At 36.7% G+C, this 24323-nt stretch overlaps 1 protein-coding gene across 9 annotated transcripts in view; it reads right to left on the minus strand.

Moving 5' to 3' along the window:
• Positions 1–24323, minus strand: part of CDKAL1 (CDKAL1 threonylcarbamoyladenosine tRNA methylthiotransferase) — a 669277-nt gene that overhangs the window by 437830 nt on the left and 207124 nt on the right. For all 9 annotated transcript variants that reach the window (XM_082638078.1, XM_082638075.1, XM_082638082.1 and 6 more), the window contains one exon: positions 17396–17516. In XM_082638078.1, the coding sequence (XP_082494204.1) occupies positions 17396–17516 (121 nt within the window). The remainder of the gene's footprint in view (positions 1–17395; positions 17517–24323) is intronic.

Raw genomic sequence — 24323 nt, forward strand, 5'->3', positions numbered from 1 at the left:
CTGGTCTGGTCACAAAAATATTCTCCCTTTGTTTTCTTCTATAATTTTTAAAATTTAACGTTTAGACAGTTGATCCTTTTAAGGGATATATACACACACACACACACACACACACACACATATATGGTTTAGGTCAAGGCTTTTTTTCTTTTTTCACATGGATATTCAATTTGTTCCAGCACATTCTGATGAAAATACTTCTTTCCCCCTCGAAAAGACTTGACACCTTAGTCAAAAATCAACTGGCCAAGTTGTGTGGGCCTATGTCTTGCTATTCTGTTTCCACTGACTTAAGTGTCTATCCCTTTACCACTACCACACTACCTTGACTGCTGCTACTTTATAATTAGTTTTAAAATAGGGTGGTATGATTTTTCCAATTTTGTTCTTTTTCAAAACTGTTTTAGATAACTATAGTTCCTTTGTCTTTCCATATAAAATGAAAATTCAGAATTAGCTTGTCCATACCTACAAAAAATATCCAAGTGGAATTTGCACTAAAATTACTTTAAATCTACAGACGAACTTGGGGGGAATTTATACCTTTACTATGTTGAGTCTTCCAATTCATAAACTTCATATACCTATTTTTTAGGTCCTCTCTGATTCCTTCTGTTTTATAGTCTTCAAAATACAGATCCTATACATGATTTGTTAGATTTACGCCTAAGAAATTATACCTAATTAATTTTTCTTAGAGCTACTGTGTAAGATATTCTTTAAAATTTCAGTTTCCAATTGTACATTGCTAGTATATATGGAAATAGGATTGCTTTTTGGTGGGTTTACACTGTATCCTTGTTAAACTCACGAGTTCTAGGAGTTTTATGGTAGATTCCATAGGACTTTCTATGTAAATAATCATGTCATCTGTGGATAGGTATGGTTTTATTTCTTCTTTTATTTTCATACTGTAATAGGGAAGAAGCTTTTGTATTCTATTACAAGTTAATCACTAAAGGAATGTTGCCTATAAGCTTAAATTATACATAACAGCCCCTCTCTGGGAACCCTGCCTCCCAGGTAATGAGCATTAAGCTAAAATACCTTTGTTTACCTCACAGGAAACATTCTGACCAGGCCCACCTGTGAATGACTGCAGGGAGGAAGAAATGAACATAGCCCCTACAGAGGCCGACCCGAACCAGGAAATGTTTGACTTCACTCCCTCCCCTTTTAGTATAAAAGAAGCCTGCATTCTAACTCAGGCAGGATGGTTCTTTGGGGCACAAGCCAACCATCTTCTCGGTCTGCTGGCTTTCCAAATAAAGTCGCTATTCCTTGCCCCAACAACTCGTCTCTTGATTTACTGGCTTGTCAGGCAGTGAGCAGTATGAGCTTGAACTCGGTAACAATACAACTGAGCCCTGACACATCTAATACTGACCCCCTTTGGGAAGAACTCAGATAGTTACTAGTCTTAGATGTCATGCCTAAAAACAGGGCTGACTCTCAAGGGTCAGTTGGAGTGGCCACATTGGTGTTAATGATTCTCCACCTACTAGTTCCACTAGTCTCCTTCCTTCGCCCTTAGAACCTGTGTTGTCATGGTCCTAGCATGTCTCACGTACAAGCTCACCCAAGCAGTGACCAGTTTGACATTCAAGCCGTATATGCTTTACATGAGAAAAATACAGCAATATGAGCGCTCCATTACACACTTATTGCTGGTTCTTTTAAAAGACTAAGACAATTTTCTGTAACTTATTCGGCATAAAGCAAACTTAGCAACCACCCTTAGTAAAAACTTAAGTCTACGCAACCTAAGGAAATGTGGGGTAAAAAAACTGGCATCAAAATGAAGTCAATCAACAATGACACTTCTTAGAAGTAAGCTTTAGGAAGGGCATTAGGAGGTCTGATGAAGTGAATAAAGCAGCCTTTCTAAACCAGTGCGCCGAGATAATTAAGTACTACAAAAAATAACCTAAATGATCATTTTCTCCAATCTCCCAAGAACGGTACACGGCTGTTTACCAATCTAGATGCCCAGGAGAAAAGATAATTCATTAACCACAGTGAATGCCTAGAACATTCGGGTTGTAAGTTTAGGTTTAATTCTCTCAGAAAGCACAAAATGAGAAAGGCTGGAATACATGGTCAAGACTCAGCAAACAGCAAGAGACCCTTTGAATGAAAACATACCATTATTGAGTCATAAAATATTTTTTGAGAGCTTCCGTATGCTAGTGACTATTAGGTATCAGGGATACAAACACAGAAACCTACAGGAATAAATGTAAGGTAAAGATTAGAACCAGAAACACTGATGGGAAAGGCAAACAATGAGTGAACAGAAGAGGAACACAAGAAGATGTAAAGTCTGGAGTTCTTGTGAAGGTTCTCACACATCAAAAGAGAATCTTAAGTCTCAACAGCCTCTTTAACCCATGTAACCCAATTCACTTAGTAGAAAGAGTCACTGTTTTCCATTGTTTATTTCCCAAAAATTAATGGCCAAAGCAATACCATTTTCTGGTGTTTTGATCTATATTTAGTTCAACGTAAGTTAAAATAAAATATCATTTTTATGACATCCTACAGACCACAAATGCTTCTAACCCTCCCACCAAGCTCTAAAACCCTAAAGGTGAAGGTCTACCACCTGTCAGAGGGGTCTCTTTCTGTTTGTCATGAACCAAATTCTCCAAAAGTGAGTGCAATCGGCAGGCCACCTGACTTCAGGCTGTTGGGTCCCATGGGCCTCAGTTTCATCATGTATGAAAAAAAGATTTTAAATATCTGAAATTCTTTCTAGCTCTAACAGTCTCTGAAAATATAAATCTGCCAAAAGGATTTTTAATTATCCAAGAATAGATTCGTATTAAGAAGGTGTGCAGGCAGTTGGTATTTGGCCATGGGGCTACAAATAATAAAGAAACTTATTAAATAGTTTGCAAAGCCTATCCCTAATTAAAAGGTTTTTTTTTCCATCCCTTATAAAAAAAGGCCTCAGACCATTCTCATTAGTTGGCAAAAGATCTTAGGCAGCATAACCCATTACTAAGTAGCTTAAATCAAACTGCTGCTCACCGTGCAAACTACCATGTTGCTATACAACCCATCTAAACATCTGGCAAGGAAACGTTACAAAGGACAAATCCATATGTCTACTATAGACATATTTAAGTTTGACTAGTTCTTTCTCATCTAGTATTTCAAAATAAGGAGGTGTTTAGTAAAACATAATTATATAAAAGCGAAAGATGTGGGTTCTAGTCTGGCTGGCTAGCTGGCTGGCTGGCTGGCTTTCTTTCCTTCGTTTATCCACTCCAAAAAAATGTCTGAATGGTTCAGTAATTTGATAACCTAAAACGCCTATGTTGTTTTAGAAAGAATTAATAATAGTGATAATGGTAACAATCTCTTATATAGTAATAATATTTACCAGATGCTTTTCTAAGCTATATATAGATATATTTAATCCCCACAACAAGCCTAGGAAACACATTATTTTTATTATTATTCCCACTTCAGAGATGAGAAAATTGACACACATAGAAACCTGCCCAGAGTTACACAGTAAGCACTGGAGCCAGGATTTAGACCCAAGAAATTTGGCTCCAGAATTATACTCCTAACACTAGGCCAAATGGCCTCTCACATTCAATAAATGAGGCTGCAAATTTTAGCTATATCTATACTAAGATGGTAGCTCTGGGCACATTATTTTATCTCTTCAACCTCAGTTTCTATAAAACAGGAATAATAAGGAAGATTCTACAGTGAAGTAAAATATGTACCCTCTTGTTAGCATTGTAAATGACAATGCTTTGGAAAGCAATTTGAGTTTATATTCCAAGACCCATAAAAAGGTTCTTAACCTTGACATAATAATTCCACTTCTGTAAATTCATTCTAATGAAATATATTTGAAAAACTATGCTTTTTAATATGTAAGAGTACAAATTAGACATGTCAAAGTTAATTGCAGTTAAGACCATCAGAACAGAAAGAAAATAAAAAGACAAGGTAAATTATGAAGTATTGTGTTCTAAAAAGAACGGATAATCTAGTCTAGATCATAAGAGCTACTTTCTGGCTGTTGTCACTATATCTCAATTCAGGAAAAAGGTTCTGCCATGGTCCACTCTCCCAAAAAAACAAAACAAAAACAAAAAAACACAGAAAAACACACTCGTAATTCCATATCAGATGTAGAAGAAAATAGCATATCGGTGATACCTGAAGACCAAACTACTCTAGTAATCAACGTATCCTGATGGTAATGGCACCTCAAGAAAAGACAGGAGACATAGAGGATGGGAGAATGGGAAGGGAACAAAGTAATAATTTAAAGAAGATAAAAAGACTGCAGACAAGAGAAATCAGAAAATACAGACATGACACGATCAATTAATTAAAGTTGTCTAGGAACCATTAAGATATAAGCATAAAAGATAAAGAAAAGAAACTAAAAAAATTAGGCAAGCCACACTGATGCTGCTTCAAATGAGCATTTGTGAAGTGTATCAGGAAAATACATATAAGCCCTAATCAAATTTGGATTCTTTATTAGGATATGCAAAAATAAGATAATCAAATTAAAAATCAAAAAAAAGAAGAAACTGAAATATCTGTACTATTCTTACTTCCATCATTCACCTTTGAAAATCTATCACAGAATTTAAACTTAATGGAGTATTAAATTATGTCAATTATATTCCAAATAGAAATTTTAGACACAAAGCCACAATAAAATTAAGAAAATTTATCATTTGATATATTACTGTGAAAAACAAAATATGTAAGTGCAAGTCAACTCACACAGAAAACTTGCATTTTGCCAACTGCCAATGAAGAAACCATTGGGCATCACTAAATATCACTAAGACTGGCTTTCAGCACCAGCAGAACCTCACCTCCACTCTCTCCTCATGAGCACTGGACACAGAGATCTTTCTAAAAATTCTCAGGAATTCCCTGGCAGCCAGTGGTTAGGACTTGGTGCTTTCACTGCTGAGGGCCTGGGTACAATCCCTGGTTGGGGAACTAAGATCCCACAAGCGTGGCTAAAAAAAAAATTTTTTTTTTCAAAATTTTGTTTGCTTTTATTGTTATTGCTTTGTTTCTTACTTTGTATAAAATTGAGAAGGTAGGAAAACGAAAAAATAAACCTAATAGGAGAAATAAGAATGAGAAAGAAGTTGGAGTAAGCAAACAGGGGTCTTAACAATTCCATTCTCTGGAAGTGAAATCAGGTGTTTAATTTAACAGAGTAGGCAGAGACTCAAAAGATCACGGGTTGCCTGAATTCCAGAGTGAGAACAGTATGTGATGGTGGGTGATGGAATTCCCAACAGTAATCAATTTACCAAAGAGGCCCCCCCAACCTGACTTGTTACGAAAGTTATACACTACTTGTTGTACAAGCCCATTTTCAGCCATCATATATCGTATGAGTCCTGTTTTATTCATTCTGTGTATTTGTGGTCATTTCTAGGTACATAGCTCTAAGTCTCACACATATTTTTTTAAAACCTGATGATGATTATATTCCATGATGATTAAAATTGAGTTATTTACCAGTTAACGAAACTATGCTAGTAATAAAAGACTTATGGGGGCAGTGATAAAACAGGTAAACCTTGTTTCTTTTATTGCACTTAGTAGAGTATCTGAGTACATACAGACATCTGTAAATGTCTGTTGAATAAATGAGTGAATGACTAAAGAATAAACAAACAAATATGTGAACAAACCAATGAATAAAGTAGACGACCACCAATCTTGACTGGGGATATCTTCCAGTCAGAAGGGCTACTGGTCCTAAATAAATAAATCCGTTGTACGTACCTTGTTCTCTCACAAATTTATAGATGTGGGGCGGGGGAGAGAGAGAAACAGAGATGGGGAAAAGGAAGTGAGGGAGGAGGAGAACAGACTAAAAATCTCATTTCAGACAGTTTATGTTTTCCTCAAGAGCAGTAATGGAAAAATAAAAGGTACTTTACAAGGTAGAAAGATCTCCCTAAATCCCTATTATCTCTCACCATTAGTATTTATTTTAAGGACAACCTAAAAAGAACCACAGAAATACACATTACAAATCACAGAGCTATATATTGTTTAAAAATAGAAAACCAGGATTTTAAAAGATGACCTTGCCTTAAACCCAGTTTCTTTAGTGGATTTACAGAAAAATACACATTCCTCAGGGACTACTTCATCAGATAAAGTAAATGAGGTCTTAACTACATGCACTGTTGCCTTTTTAAAAAGCCAAACAAAACATTCTGCTTTGTCAGGGTTGGCAAAAATAAAACAACTGGTGCTACCATGCTGAGATGTAGCAAAATAAAAGCTAAGTGGTTTCACAAATAAATATGAGACATATATTATTTTTGTATTGAAAAAACCGACAGGCTTTTATCCACAGTCACATGTGTGTCCAATTATACTTAAAGTTGGACAACACAAGTATTGGGGGGGTGGTTTTCCCCTTCCTTATATGACTGGAAAACAAGTTTTCTTGAAGCAATAGGAAAATTGACAGATGGCAGTTCTTTGGAAACATCCATTCATTCACTCCTATTGTGCCCTTCCAAGTCCACCCTAACTCAAGTACTGACTCTAAGTGCACCCTAACTCAAGAAAACAAAACAAAACAAACAAAAAAGACAACCAGACAGGAGGGTACACTTATCAACTATCTCTAAATCTATATGACTGGGCAGTCCTATCCTTTAAACATCGTAATAGGAAATTCAGATTCCATCCCACTGGATAAACTTAATGCATCTTAAGAGGCATTTGACACAGTACAATATAAGAAAAGAACAGAAATTCTCCCAGCGCACTACACTTGACAGCCCATGTTTTCCTTTCTCTTTGTAAAATTCTGGGGCCCATAGCATCTTTTTCGGGTTTAGTTGGCTAACCTCTAGATTAGTATCAAACTTTAGCTCTAACTGGCTTTCCTTTCAACTAACTAAACAACCACAGTTCCAACGCAAGGATAGAAAAACGGGCTAGAAGCCAATGAACCTGTGGTTTACTGGAAAAAGAACTGGTTAGATGATGTGGTTTAAGTTACGACTCTGCCACTTACTGCTCTGTGGTCTTAAGCACACTGCAATCTAATTAGGCCCGAGGTCTGCCTTCTGCATAGTTGTGATAGTAATAAACTTGATAGTAATTGTACTGAACAGATACTATGTGCCAGACATTGTGTTAAATTATTTTAAATGGATGATCTCTTTAAATTCTCACAACACCATAACTATCCCCATTTTATAGATGAGAAAATTGAGATCTACAGAGGGGTTGAATAACTTATACAATATCACACAGCAAATGATAAAATGATAAGGCCAAGTTTGAACCCAGGCAATCTCAAGCTATCTCTTTCTAGACTTTCTCCTACCATTCCCTAATTTGAAACACCACCCCCCTGATCCGCTCATCATTCTCTGTGTAAGACACTGCCTTTCACAATTCAATACCACTATTGATGGGGGGGGGGAAGAGGGGCACCTGCTTAGATTGCCTTTGAACCCACCTATGAGATAAACTTTGAGAGACAGCCTCAGTATCTACTTTCTAGGGAAGCTCCTTTAACTCACCCAAACAATCCATCATGCTCATAAATAACTTTGTTCACTCCTGTACTACTGTACTTACAATGATATAATTTAATTGTTTTCTGCTTGTTTTACTCTCTCTCCTGCTGGATTCTCAAGGGCAGACACCAAACGAAGGTACCTGTCAATCCTCTGCACTTAACAAATGTTCAGCCATGTTTGTTGAATAAATGAATGTCCAGAAACAGGGCTCTTTAGTTTTCTTAAATAACAAACATAAAAGACTTTTACATATGAAATAAAATAATAAACTTTCTAAACTATAAAAGCATCTGTAAGTATTTATAACTAATGTACATCTTCACCATACAATCTATAAACTAACCTGGAAAAAGTGTGAACCATTCTACTCGATTAACTTTAAGGCTTCTTTAATGATATGCCAAAATTTGAGTACCTTTAAATTTTGATTTTTATCCAAACTCAAAGTTATTCTACCTTCCTCAAACTAAATAATTATGTTTATCAGAAAAATGGTAAGCAAGATGCACTTCTTAGTTACAGCAATGGTGTATTCTGTAACATACTAGAACTTGAAATGGCTTTTAAAAATCAGCCTTTTCTTTATATATAATTACTAGAAAAGTTATATGTTCATTTCAAAGTTTATGTAAAATAATGGTTACATAAAGAAGAATTTACAAAATTTAAGACTAAATCCCCATGCTAATGCTGTCTAACATTTTTAACTGGGTCACTTACTTAAAGGCATTTATTAAACCTGCATTTCAAAGTCCTGCAACTTAATGATAATTACTTCACAGGTATGAGCCGATAGTGCCATCCACTGTTCTTATGAATGATCTTGCCCAGATACAGTTTTTATAATGTACTAAAAATCAGATTACTTTAAAATTTTATTTGCACAGTGTTTAAGTGAAAACAAGGTATTTGGGGATTTCACTGAAGATATCAAAACAGCTGCAAATTTCAGGACAACTAGCTTTGGGATAAAAGTAAAAATGTAACAAGTTCAAAATTGACATAAATACTTCAATTTCACACATTTAATTGTTTGAGATAAGTTTCACTTCATTCATGGTCCAAATTAACATTTTTCTCTACAAAACAATCATCTATAGCCAGAGAGAAGTAATTGGAATTATACTCCAGCTCAGCCAGAAAATTTTTTCTGCATTTAAGTAACCCTGCTGTTACTGAAATACTAAAATACTTAAGTGAATACTGTGATCAAGGCGGTTCTAAAAGCTACAGGAGAGACAAAGATTAACTTTTCTTCGTTTATTTGTCAAACATTCACTCAAAACTGAACAAATGAAAGAGGAGATTGAGGAGCTGGTGATGAATCGAATAAACTCCTAACTTTAAATTCTAGTACCATCACCTTTCCAGCCTAAATAGTACAAACGATGCAAAGAAAGGAAAGGGAGAGGGGGTCTTGGAGAATGCTGGTAGAGAACAGGATATAGCAAGATCAAAATTCTAAGAAAAACACTTATTAAAATGCCCATAATGTGTCGGGCTACATATACAGTAGGTAGCACGTGTTACAAAAGAGATCAGCTCTTAGCATTACCCAATTTATTTGAGTCATGCAGCTAGAAAATAACAATGTCTAAGACTCCAAACCCAGAGCATAGAGGTCTCTCCAATGTACCATAAACTCTACTGTCTTCTCCGGAATAGGCTGGTACCACATTCCAGGCTCATTACTAAGAGATAAGCTTCCTGGCCTCCGTAAGCTTACAGAAGATCAAGAATAATAACAGCAGTTATTTACGCATCTTACGGATGTGCCAAAAGAACAGTTATAAACTCTAGATTCAAGTTTCACGTGGGCCATGTTAGGATTTCTATAATTTACTTTTGAAAGAACTAAAGGTCAAGGGTGTAACATAAAATGTGTGAGTTATTTTAAGCTACAATTTGCTAGTATTTAATTAGAATGGCTACCTTCCAGAGTTTACTGGTATGTTTTAGCTGTGTTTTATCCTTGGTCAACAGCAGAGGCTTTGCAAATTAGCATAATAAGTGACAGAAATAAGTTTTCATTTGTGAAAGTAGTGGTTAACTACTAAACACAAGTGGTTACCTAATAGCATAAAAGATAGTAGAAATGGGATCTCACTGGTGGAATCAGTGACATTCAAGATGAGTTGACTGGCTAAAATATTTGCCAGAAGAGGGTAAAGAATTTTGCAACACCGTAGCTGAGACGAGTGTTTCTCAAACTATCTATAGAGACAGACCAGGATTTTTATTTCCAACCTCTTATAAACCAGTATTTATGTAAAATACAGTGAAAAGGAATTATAAGACATTGCAGCAACGTTAAATCATCTTAAAAGTTTCTAAGATGCTTACTCTCAATTTCTATACTTGTCACAGACCAGTCATCAATAGTTAATAACCTGGCACTGGTCCATGGATCACACTTTGGTTAGCACTGGCTTGGACCATTAAGGATATTATTCTGTCTTGGTCCCTCCTTTACCCTCACTCTAGACATTGGGTAGAAGATTCTGGTTGCTTGAGGCTGACAATACTGTCTCATCTGGTTCAAGTGAAACTTTCGTGCAAGGTTCGATTTAATCACCCCAAAGAAGAAAGAGTTAGGACTTCACCAAGCTTATAAGAACAGGTGGATGGTGCCAGCTTGCTTAATGAACTCTTATTGCAGATTCTGGACTGGGGCTTGCTTTCATTATAACCTGACAACTGGGTTGTAGAGAAGCAACTAATCCTCATTGGTAGGTACTACTGTCTATCAAAAAAACCTCTAAGAGTATGTATGACAAAACTGACTTACATTAATTTACAGTCATCAGTACCCAATATATAAAAAAGTGATATTGACCAATAATTTTTAAATAAATGAGTGACTATTAAGTCTGCTGAATTCTTTTTGGAAAATGTTTTATCTTGAGATACTGCCTCTTGGAAAAAGGTGTCAGGACCTAATAGATGTCTCTGAGGACGGTCGAGGCTGAAGGAGCTTTTCTCAAGAGAGCAGATTCATAATAGTGCCATGGTTATTACAATCAGGACATGTAAACAGAACAGTACAGTATAACTAGGCAAAGAAAAGAACACTTATTCTTGACACCATGCTAAGATATAAGAAGTTAATGAATCATTGAATATACTAAACACGTAGTCATTTCAAAGGGATTATAAAATAAAACAACCCAAATTTTATTCTCCAAAAATGTTTAAAAAGATTCACCCTAATACAAGTGTGATATTGCATACATTCAACCTTCTAACAGGATCTTTTTGGAAACTTAATTCAAGCTTTACAAGAACACTTCTAATTACGGGTTGGCCAAAAAATTCATTCCGGTTTTTCCATACGATGTTACAAAAAACCCGAACGAACTCTTTGACCAACCCAATAAATTTTTTACCACCAAATGTATTTAATAGAATGTTATTTTCTGAAAGCTGTAATTTAAAGATTAACATTAAAAGATAGCATTTGAGGCTGATATTTTCCACACGTGTACTGACAATGGCAGTGGTCGTGTTTGATGACAAAGGTCAAGGAGAAGACCTTTTTACTACATTGCTGCCACATCTCATAGAGGGGCAGTAAGAGGATACCTGAGCATCTCACACCGCTTATATTCAGGGGTCTCAGGAGTCACTGCTGTGTACTCTCACCCCTAGAAGAGTGTCATGCTGGCACCTAAAAGCATTCATTCCCCAGAACGTGGAACAGAACAAGACCCAAATCCTCCCCATACAGGAGCTGCAATTAACTGTGTTTACAGCTGGATTTTTTGGATTATTTCAGTCAATGTTAGTTAGCTGTTGACTCGGGAAATGTTTATCTTTGTATATGTCATAATATCTAATACCATACCTGGTAATGTGGTAAGCACATAATAGTTACATTTTCAAATGCATTGTGATTATATCTAGTTAATAATTACTTCATGTTTTAACCATTAGAACCAGAAAGATAGCAAAATGTTATTAGTAATGATCCTACTTCTCTAAAAACAACTTCACTTCTATGAGAGAAATTTGCATTCTTTCTCTTTCATTCATTCATTCACCTATGTATCTAGCCCTGGAATAGGGACTGATAAATTCCAGACATTATAGAAAAAAAGTTGAAATATCTTAGTTTGTTTTCCCAAAGCTAAGATGTCACAGGGGGAAAAGTAACAGATACTTTAAAAAAATGTAATAAATTCAAGTATGTAATCTCAAAGAAAATTAGATTCCCCTTAAAGGTTCCCATATACCATCATTTTATGTCTGGCAGATGGCAAATAACAAGAAAGACGATAAATTTTAAAAGTGAAAGTATCAGTAAAGTATTACAGGGTCAGATGGTATTTTCTAAGATGTGTTTAGCCCTGGGGAGGATTACTCCTTCAAACTAGGGATAATCTGATAGTAGTATCTAAAAAATGATATACCTTATATCAGAACTGCTGAGCAGCACCCAACTCTTGGCTTTGGAAGAATGAAAATTGCCAAGGGATTGTCAAAATGATGACTTTGATAGTGACAGAGCCAGCAAAATGAAGCAGAGATTTTCTTTATGGCCCATTTTCTGATTTTTAACTTTTTGTCCCCTATATTACCTTCTGTCTCCACACTCCATTCTAACTACTAGAAAAAAAATAAGGCAATCACACAAATGGGGTCCACTGACAAAACCTGAGCTTTTCAACCTCAGCTCACTTCTTCCTTTTATGCACATGCTGACTCCCTATTATACTGACCATGGCACTTGGCTGATACTTTTCTACGTAAACATCCACAGATTTCCTACTCTGTTGTGCATCAGGACCATGACCTCACTCCATGAATTTCATGAAAAAAAATGGAACACTCTGGCATGACTCTTCAAATTTCATATATTTACCCCAGAAACAAGATAATTTCTGGCCAAATTTTTAATTAGAATCTCAGATTAGACATAGCTTCCAGTTTACAGAAAATCTGTAGGGTAGAATATCAGCAGAACACCACCACCAAAGAGAGGAAATCAGGGAAGAAGAAAACTGACAAATCTTGGAAGGAGGGGGGATTCTGATCGAGAACCGGCTGTACCTCAAGTCAATGGAATCAAAGAGACCACAGTATATTAACCAAAACATAAAGGGACAGGACACTGAACCCTCCACCCTCCATTTTGCCTGACAGCATGGAGGAACTGAGCACCTTTCTCTAAATTAAATCAGTGAAGACCTTTAAGAAAAATGAACTAAGTTCTACATTTAAACTTACATCCTTTACTCTTATGTCTGAGGAAACATGAAGGTGTCTTTCTCTCCAACACTTACCTTTCTAACTACGTTCACAACTGTTCCTGTTTAAACAGTTTCTCCTGTCAATATATTTCTAATCCTTACCCCTCTGCCTCTAAACAAGCTCAGATAGAAATATCCTTCTATTCTAAAAACCACGTGTCTCACTTTATAGCAGAACTCCTCCAAAGAGCAGTCCTCCTGTAGCAAAGCCTATGAATTTCTAACGTAGTTTGCAAATTTCCGGCTCTTTGGAAAATGATTCACCTAACCTGGCGTTACTTCTCCTCAAGGGATCAGAAGTAATTGATAGACACTTCTTTTCATAAAACCTTCGCCACTGACTAGTTTTATTTCATAGATAATTCCTCTCTCTCCTCTTATTTCCTATATATTTGCACTGACCGTTCACCTTCACTGACCTCAATTCTCACCCCTTCAACTAAGGCTTCTTTTTAGCCTCGTATTTCTATCTCCAACCACTCTTTGCAACTTCCAAATCCACTGGAGAATGCCAACATCCATCTTCTTAACCATTACACAGTACTGCCACCCTTGCTTTTCCTTCCCAAAACTACCACCCAGGCTCTCATTCCTTCCTGGCTCGGTTGCTATAGGAACCATAAGCAAGAAATGTGGGTGGCCTATAGATGCTGAAATTTCATTTCAAATGTCACTATAACGCAAAGATTATTCTGTTCCCACACTTGATATGATCCCTTGCTCCTGTGAACCCACAAAAGTGTCTGATGGGTGCAATAGATAAGCCTCAGTCTCAGTCACCTACTAGCCGCATGACAATGTGAAGTCACCTAAGTGCTCTGAAACTTAGTTTCCTCATCTACTGAAAAATCTCACAAGGCTGTTGTGAGGACGAAATACAGGAAAAAACACACATTTCACAGAATTCTGTCTGGCCCACATTAAGCACTCAATATACATTAGCAATGATTAACTTCATTCTCTCCTGCATTTCAGTCATGTCCATACAGCTCTCATCATCCTACTAGACAAACATGTGCCTATTCATGTCTACAGGGAGTCCTTACCCCATAAGGGACAGTCTACAAATAAGAGTGATATTGGACAAGGGGCAGCTAACCTCAGAAGGCTCACCTCAAAAAAAAAGAATGTTGTAAATTGAGACAAGGAACCGAGTAGACCAAATTTATATATGCAATACAGCAAACATAAGAAGGATGAATAACTGAACATAAAATTGAGAGTATGGAAAGAAAAAATAAATGTTATTTAAGAACTAAAGGTACTCTTATTATACACAATGTGATCAAATAAGTAGTGGTCTCAGTTCATCCACAATCTAGCATGATATGAAATTTTCAACTTCTTCCTTGGCTAAAGCGACTAATATACTCCTTTTACATTTTAAGTTAGAAACGTAACAAAGCATAACAACTCTGTAGAGTTTAATAGTAACTTTGCTAAATTACCAATACATGTAAAAAAACTTGCTGCAAATGGGGTCCTTTCCCTAACTGATGAATAGAAAATTTATATGAAACTTATATATCCATATTTAACTTCAAAGCCATAAAACTTTGAAAAGTGTAAGATTTTGATGGAGATGATAATTTTCGCTTGAAAGAAATAATTATCCGTACAACTCTTTTAAAACATTTAAATGTAAATGAAAAAAAGCAATGAGCTCTACTGGAGGTAAAAAACATAAAATTCAAGGTAAAGATGTTAAGAGTGATACTGTCGACAAACACTCATGGAGAGACTTTCATCTGAGAACAAGTGATAAGGCTCCAACTGATTCAGGAAAATGATTAGTAGTCAGAGAAGTTCAGAAACTCTTATCTCAACGAGTGACAGTACAGATTAATTCTCTTAACAGCAAAAGAATGTTTGCTGATTTATTTACTAAGAGGCAATTCTATACTGTAATATGAGAGATGTGAGAGGATGAGAAAGTAAAAGGAAATATCCAGTGAGCTTTAAAAAAGTCTATAGCCTCATTATAAGAAACACTAAATCCAAGAGAAGAAAAATTCAAATTATAAATATATGAAAAATTTTAACTTAATGCTATTTAAAAATGACTACCTAAGGGAAATTTTGAAAAATATATGGCAAAATAAATTAGTAGTGGCTTGAAACTACAACATTAATTCAACATTGAGTACTCACTTTGTACTGGACCCTGAAGTCAGAGATAATAATAGTGATAATTGAAATACTTTCTGAACTCACGAAGCTCATTACTAAGTAGAAAATATAAATTATGCATCCTGAGAAGTGCCATAATCAAGGTACATAGGGAATGTTGTAGATGCACAACGGAAAGACGGAGGTATTTAGCCTGGTCAGGAGGGGAGGAACAAGCAGCCACCCAAAGAAAGGGGCACACAAGTGCGCACAGCAGGATTACCCACAAGTAAGTGGAGAAATGGTGAGACACACCAGGGGATCCTTACAGCACACAGACAGGCCTGGAGTCAAGAGAGAGAAGGACCTTGAGGCTGAGAATGTCAAGTAGTTCAGTGAGACTGAATACTGGAGTGTGAGGTGGGGAGTGACAAAATGGAGAAGTACGGAGACTAAAAATATAAAGTATCTTTGAAAACAAACAGTTAAAATCGACACTCAGCAGGTCACAAGTAGGTACAAAGTCACCTTGATCCTAAAATAATGGATTCTAATACAAAAGGGTTTGACAGGCCCTAAAATAATAACATACTTAAAGGAATGTGCCAGTCAAAAAGGAGTTGATCAGTCCTGCATTTTTTTTTAAAAAATGAGACTATCAGAAACATTTAGACTTTGCCCCTCTAAAGACATTGTTTAGGAGAAAGTACACTTAGCCAAACTCCAAGTATTACTGTGCAAGTGGCAAGGCAATTCGTACTGCAACAAGAAATTAACATGATCCCATTCAACTTTCAAATTATAGAACTCAATTATTCATTCATAAGTGAACATTTACTAAATCCCTACTGTGTACATACTTCTGTGTAGTAAGGATACAATGATAAAAAAGAAAGTCAATTCCCCACCTTCATGGAGCTTATTACATGCCAGTGAGGGGAGACAAATACAACATAAATGGACATATGTCTATTTCAATACCGAGAAATGTTACAAAGGAAAATAAGGCAAATATGGAGGAAAGGAAATGTAGGGATGCTGAAATTTTAACAGGAATTTGAATTCGGGAGTCAAAAACAACAGCAGCAGCAACGCAGGATGTGAAGGAAGGAGAAGAGTGACTGAGACAGAGGGAACAGCAAACAGCCTTACACCCATAACTTGGCTCAGGCTCCAGAGAATATATTAGATTCTCCGGTCAATGTGACAGCTATGCTTCTGACTGTTAAATTCTGACTTAGTCGTTAGTAGTCTTTGAGCTTGATGAGTCCAGGTTTATGAATCTTCCACACTGAAGGCCAGATATTGGTCCTGGACAAGTTCACGAAGTCAACTGAAAGTCCCCAAGGGCTTTTAGGGAAAAGCCAAATGGCTTCTTCAACAGTCCCCGGTCTTTGGCGGCAGTGGGGAGGATGAACCAGAGGTGGATGATAAGGCAAGAGAAAAGACAACCAGTGACAACACAGCTGCAACCGTTGCAGGAGGAAAGGACGGCACTGGCTTGGAGAGAGGTAGAAAGATGCTGGAGCAGGAAAGAGAAGTTCACCTGCTCTCAGTGGGAAAGAGCATGAAGAAATCAAAGGGCAGAAGGAGGACAATTTTTAAAAAGAAGGAAGATTAAAATTTAAAAGGAGCAGGAAGGCTTCAATCTGTGGGACATGCGAGGCAGCTGCATGAACGGAGGGGCTTTCATGAGGCTTAAATTTAAATTTATTACCAGACTATGATCATGTAGATTAAAGTGGGAAATAAGTAACTTTCTCAAATGGAGTCACTATTTAAAGAATCAAGTTCAACAAATGCAAATAAAACCACGTATGACTGATTATACCAGGAGTTATAATCAGGCAGAACTTCAGACCAACATGGCAATTAGAGAGTACTTGATATTCAGTCACGATGTTTATCTTCAGTTTAAGGCTCATAAAAGTAACATTTGAAAATATTCATTTCAGATAGTTAATAATCAAAATATGGTTAAGGATCTTGGGCAATATTTACTATAATGCTATTGAAAAAAATAGTCAAAGATGATGGGTGTATTAACCATTTCATAAAATGAAATACTCTTCTTGGGCTTCCCTGGCGGCGCAGTGGTTGGGAGTCTGCCTGCCGATGCAGGGGATGTGGGTTCGTGCCCCGGTCTGGGAGGATCCCACGTGCCGCGGAGCGGCTGGGCCCGTGAGCCATGGCCGCTGAGCCTGTGCGTCCGGAGCCTGTGCTCCGCAACGGGAGAGGCCACAACAGTGAGAGGCCCGCGTACCGCCAAAAAAAAAAAAACACTTGCTGCATATATAAGTGCAACTGCATACAGGGAACATCTTAGAGGGAATGATATTCATGTCTGAGTTTTTTAAAAATTCATTTTTGATTTTTCTTTCCCAAGGAAATATTCAACTACTTTTCTATGTCATATAGCCAGGAAAATTCATGGAGTATATTGAATATTTTATGAGTTAGAGAGAAGCTTACCCAGTGTTGATGGAAATGATTTCTATCAGTGGATTCTTCCTAATCTTTGGCAAATCCAATCGTGCTCCCCCCAACCGTTTTCCATTATCCTTTTTCTGACCCAGCAGTCTCACAGAGTGACCTTCAAATAAAGCACAGAAAACACGTTAGCATGAGTCATACAACTTCACTTTAATTTACTGCTTTCAACAAATGTGTTAATATTTGCATTTAACTTTTTCTTTTATGAAAACAAATAAAAACAACCCGGAGAAGATATGATCACTGAACCTAAGAAATACTACCAAAGGGAAAGGCAGCGGTGTTCAAGTCCTACAGTCAAAAGTGCTTTGCTTAGAATATTTGCACATTCATAGTGCACAGATGAGAGAAATAGAAATATCCTCAGAGTGTCATTCCACAGGTATGAGTGGCCCCTAACATAGACCAGATATGTAAATATATGAAGCAGGAAGGGTTCACTTGGGCACTGGCCCTGCAGGCCAAGTGCAAAAGCAGATCATCTGCTCAAAGCAAACTGTAAATCAAAGTAAAGAATTAGAAAGCTGAGATAAAATGACACTCTAGGGGGGCTACCCTGGTGGCGCAATAGTCCGCCTGCCAATGCAGGGGACACAGGTTCATGCCCCGGTCCGGGAAGATCCCACATGCCGCGGAGCGGCTGGGCCCGTGAGCCATGGCTGCTGAGTCTGCACGTCCAGAGCCTGTGCTCTGCAATGGGAAAGACACTCTAGGGTTGGATTTTTAAGAACAAACAAAAGCTTTTAAACTTATTTTTTTTAAACATTACAAAAGAATCAGAACACTTCTAAGACCCATTAAAATGTTGAATTAATTGTAGTTACAGAAAAGTTGAAAGAATAGAAGAATTCTCATCTCCTTGATATTCACCAATTATTATTTTCCATATTTATCATTTTCTCTATATACATACATATTATTTTTTATAACTTTACTGAAGTACATCCTGTAAAACTAACCCATTGTCAGTACACAATTCAATGATTTTAAATAAACTTATACCGTTGTACAATCATCACAACCCATTTTTAGAACATTTCCATCACCCCCAAAACTCTCTCAAGCTTATTTATAGTCTATCCATGCTCCCATACCAAATATACTACATTTTGCTAATCTATCAACCAGCTGATGAACATTTGGACTGTTCCCAATTAACACCTTTTATAATAATACTTCTATGAATATCTGAATACAGATCTGCATGCGGACATATGTGTTCACCTCTCTTAGATAGATTCCTAGGAAAAGAATTGTGGGTTATGTCGTAAATTTATATTCACTTTTATAAGAAATAACTTTTCCAAAGAAGTGCTATCATTTTATATCCCACCAGGAATGTATGAGGGTTTGAGTTTCTCCACATCACCAAGACCTCACTCATATTGTAACTTCTGACAACAGCTATTCTAGTGGGCATGCAGTGGTATATTATTGTGCTTTGAATGAATAATATGCATTCCATAATGACTAACGATATTGAGCACCTTTTCGTGTGATTCGCCAATTGTATTCCCATTTGGTAAAATGTTGTCATGGTTAATTTTTACACGTCAACTTGCCTGGGCCACAGGGTGCCCAGACATTTAGCCAAACACTATTTTGGGTGTGTCTGTGAGGGTGTTCCTGGATGAGACTGACATTTGAATCAGTAGACTGAGTAAAGCACACTGCTCTCCCTAACACTGGTGGGCATTATCCAATTAATCAAAGACTGAATAGAACAAAAAGGCTGAGTAAGGGGGAACTAACTCCTCCTGTCTGACTACTGAGCTGAGTAACTGGTCTTTTCCAGCCTTCAGACTCAAGACTGAAATATCAGCTCTTCTTGGGTCTCACACCTGCCCAGTTGCCAGCTGTAACTTACACCATCAACTGTCCTGATTCTCAGACCTTTAGACCTGGACTGGAACTACACATCAGCTCTCTAGAGTCTTCACCTTGCTGACTACAGACATTGGGAATTTTCAGCCTCCTTAATGGTGGGAGCCAATACCTTATAATACATCTCATTATACACACACACATACACCCCTATTGGTTCTCTTTCTCCGGAGAACCCTCACTAATATAAATGTCTACTCCAGTATTTTGTCAATATTTTAGTTAGAGCATTTGTCTTATTATTGAATTATAAGAATTCTTTACATATTCTGGTTATATGACCTTTATGAGATATATAATTTTTAACTATTTTCTCTCAGTCTGTGGCTTATAGTTTCACTTTCATAATGGCATCTTTTGAACATTAAAGTTTTTTTAATATAATGAAGTTCAACTTATCTATATTTTATTTTACAGCTCATGCTTTGGGTGTCATATCTAAGAACTCTTTGCCTAGCCCAAGAGCACAAAGATTTCTCCTACATTTTCTTCCGCAAGTCTTATCGTTTTCACTCTTATAATTAGGTCTAGGACACACTGTGTTACTTTTTGTGTACGATAAAGGTCTGAGTTTATTTTTGCACATGGATGTTCAATCGTCCCAGAATCATTTCTTTTCCTTCTTCCTCCTTTGTGCCACTGCCATCACACATATTAACATATATAGTTGTATAAACCCTAAACTATAGTGTTACAACTGTTGTTTTATACAACTGTATGTTTTTTAAAGAAAAATATATATTTATAAAGTACTATATATTTACCCACATAATTACCACTTCTAGCACTCTTCATTTCCTCCTGGGGATTTCCATGTGGTACCACTTTCTGCCTGAAAAATTGTCTTCAGTATTTCTTGTAAATCAAGTCTGCTAGCAACAAATTTTTTATGTGGAAATGTCTTTTTTGTTTCATTTGTGAAGGATACTTTTGCTGGATATATCAACAGAATTCTTAGTTGACAGTTTTGTTCTCTGAGCACTGAATATATCACTCCACTGTCTCTGAGCTCTAGTGCTTCTGGTGAGAAGTCGACTATTAATCTTGTTGTCCTCGGGTACACGGTATGTCATTTCTCTCTTATGCCGTCAAGATCTTCCCTCTCTTTCTACAGTGACTACGATGTGTATAGGTGTGGGTATCTGGGACTTCTCTACATGGAACTCATTTAGCTGTTTGGATCTGAAAGTAATGGTTTTCATCAAATTTGGGAAGTTTTCATCCAGTACAGTTTAAAACCACTGTTCTTGCTGTTGCTGTTTTGTACTGTATCCTTTTCTTTTGTGATTCCCATGACACATTGGTTGGTGTGCCAGATGTTGTCCCAATGGTCTCTGAGGCCCTTTTCATTTTTTCTCTTTTCTTCTGTCCAAATCAGATCATTTCTCTTGGTCTATCCACAGATTTTTTTCTTCTGCCATCTCAGATCTGCAGTTGAGCCCCTCTAATGAATGTTTTCATTTCAGCTACTGTACTTTTCAACTCCAGATTTCCTATTGGTTCTCTTTTATAATTTCTATCATTTTATGATTCTGTATTCAAGTCACTGTCATCATCCTTTTCTTAAATGCTTTTAACATCATTTCACTTAGTTCTTTCTAGTCTTTGTCTGCTAAATCCAACATTTCTGGCCACTCAACGACAATCGATACTGACTGCTTTTTTCCCGCTTGAATGTGGTTATACTTGGTTTCTTTGTATGTATCATAATATTTTGTTAAATACTAGAAATTTCAGGTAATATATTGTAGCAACTCTCAATTCATATTAATCACCCAAAGTGTAGTCTATGAAGTTTATGTCTCCACAATGAATGGTCATTAATCTCCTTTCTTAGCTCTTCTGGCTTTCTTCCCCCCAAAGTGTAACTTCCCACCAGTCAATTCTGTATCTGCATAGCAAAGCTAAGTCAAGGACTGGTCACGCATATGCTCAAACACCTTAAACCAGTAAGATTCCTAACTATGTGCTGACTGATCTGTGTATGAGCCGAGAGCATTCAAACTTAGGGCCATTTTCAAGTCTGCCCCACCTTTTACTTTCTCCTGGGCTTTCTTGGGTCCTCTCCCACCTTCTCGCGATGTGCGTACAAGCTCCAGACGACAGATAAGTGTAGGCAGCTTGGGCCAACTCTGGTCCCTGTTGTGCATGTGCACAACCTCCAATCAATTTACAGTTGGCGAAGACTTATCAAGCATCCTCTCTCTGTCTCACCTCCCAGAAGTCTCTGCTAAATCCATGGCTAGTCTGTCTGTCTACCACTTCTGCCAAACAGGCCCACAACTTCAGGTGTGTAGAGCCAGAGACACCCCATCCCCTACCCCCCCCACCCCCCGTCATGAGCCATAAACATCTTCACCTTCCCAAACAGTCCTCCAAGTCAACTGAGCCTTCTTGGGAGCAGCAGTGAAGCTGCTGGTTTTTACAGCCTGCCCTGCCCTGGATGAACAACCTTGCCCACAGAGCTGAGGAAGGAAAACGGCAGTAGCACCAGGCACAAACACCACAGACTCACGCTGTTCTTACCCACAGCTCAGTCGTTTGCACAAATAAACACTTCTCAGTTTGCTGACTGCTTTTAGTCAATTTCCAGAATGCAAGAATGGCTTGTTTTTGACCATTTGTCCAGCTTTGTTGTTGCTCGTGGGGAGATTTGTTGACCTTCTCATGCAGTCGTGCCACAAGCTAACCAAAGCCCACTTTTTAAAAGCAATTATTTAAAATAACTTCAAATACGTAATTAGTACAGATATAAGATTCTAAGCAATTATATGTATGTTTCATCACCCCTCATTTCAGAAAGATATACTGCTTAAACATCTCCTGTACAGACAGCTTTTCAGGACCAGAAGTAATAAAACCATCAGTCATGGCCTTTTTTGTACTAATCGCTTTAATAAGAAACATTAAGTACTTCATTCATTCTGAAAATTCTTGCTCTGATGGAGAAACATAGTTAGACTCAAGCAAGCATTTGGCATACCAGATTTCACAGATTTTCAAGATAAGTTGAACTCTTCAATCACAAGTTCAGTTAATGAAGAGGTGAGCAAGATTGGCATGATAACATAATAGTTCTCTGAGAGATGCCAAAAGTTCAATAATGACTATGCAAAGGCATGCTATTTTCATACTAGCCTGAGACAAATTTCATTATATCCTGCTGAGACTTCAGCAATATGAGCCTGTACTAATAACATTTGATAAATTATTCATCTCCAACTATCTACATGCAAATAAAGGAACATATCCTGCCTGATGATATAATGAGTTATTTTCCAATCCAATGATTCATTAAAGAGTGGCAGACCTAGCAACAGTCTGTGTTTTTTTTTAATTGAAAAAAATATACCACACTAAAAACAAAGTAGGAAATAACATAAAAGTCCCTCATTATATCTGGTCAAAGATGAAAGAAAGGAAATTCAACCACATAATGATTATTTTTTTAAAAAACAGACTAGCAGAACAGAACTTTTATACTTGTTATACCATCTTTTTAAAAAATCCTTTTGCAAACAGAATTGCTATTTCAAAGTAACTCCTTAAATCTACAGACCACAGAATAAAAACATATACTACAAATCATTACCCATTACATGTGCAGTTATCAGTATTATTACCCTCTAAAACAAACCGAAATTTGACAGAATAAATAATAAAACTGAAGGAGATATCTTCAAGAAGGTGTATCTGTGGGACAAAAAGGAAAGGAAACAAGGACTCAGGAACAGGGAAACACGCTGAAGGAATAAAAATGTGAAAGGTAAAAAGGAAACTTCTGGAGCAAATTTATACTGAAAATGAACATGCTATACTTATGAAGGGACCAAGCCTTAAGGACCACCATTAGACACTCAAACACTGCTTCTCTATACAATCCCTTCTGATTAGTCACTGATGCCTAGCACTGTGAAGGAAAAAGAACACTGCTCAATGAGTACCAATTTGTTTTGTGACTACTGCGAATTTCATCAGCCTCTGTGGCTAGACTGAAGAGAAGGAGAGGAAGAAAAGAAATCAGGACAACAGAGTTTGAAAGAAAAGGAGAGTGAAAATATTGGTTTTTACATCATTTCAATCACACATAATAAGAAACTAAAGGAGGAAATATTAATAGGAACAGATGGGAACAATGATGCTCAGTGTGACCAGATAAACTGATAATAACATGAGACCACTGAGGAGACAGGGATAAAGATGTAAGTTATTAAAATAGAAATATGCAATTTTAATCCAAGGATGAAAAAAGAAGATTGCCTTATATGTAGAATGGGACATACTCAAATGTTCTATTTCCAAGATTTTATCTTTCCCATTTTCAATGTAAATTCACATTTCATCTCCTCTAAATAATGGTCAAATATGTCTCAGTGGGCTTATTAACCATCTTTAATAAACATCTCTCTAAGTTGTTACTTACAAGTGTCACATAAAATTCAGTCCTGTTAAACCAAATTTAATTTTAAACCTGAGGCTTTCAGCAGTTATTTATAAATCAGCTACAAAACCCTGATTCTGTGCTCGTTTTTACATTTGATCTAATCCAGTAAAGAATGTTACTAAACTATTTTTTTAGCTAAAATTATTATATATTACAAAGTATTGAACCAAAAGCTAGTTTGTTTTATATAATTCACTATTATATGCACACTTGTGAATTCATAACACTGAAAAACCTATACGAAAAAAGGCATATTTTGTACAATAATGGCTATACTCGTTGAATCAATATATTCAGTGTTGTTTATGGATCTTCATGAGCAAATAATCTTTCCCAAATCCCGCAGTGTTAACTGCATTGAACATTATTAGAGCTGAGGAAAAACATCCCACCCATACATACTAGAAAGCCCAGTCTGTCAACATGTCAGGAAGCCAATTATAATGGTCATTCAAAAGCAGAAAAGTACCAACCCCTGTAATATAAGCATATATGTAAACACACATGCACACACACACACACACTGATAGAAATAGGACTACCTACAAATTACGTATTTATTAATTAAATTATGTTTCT

Source organism: Mesoplodon mirus (genome assembly GCF_964341445.2).
Source record: "Mesoplodon mirus genome assembly, chromosome: 12".
In the NCBI taxonomy this organism is placed as follows: domain Eukaryota; kingdom Metazoa; phylum Chordata; class Mammalia; order Artiodactyla; family Ziphiidae; genus Mesoplodon; species Mesoplodon mirus.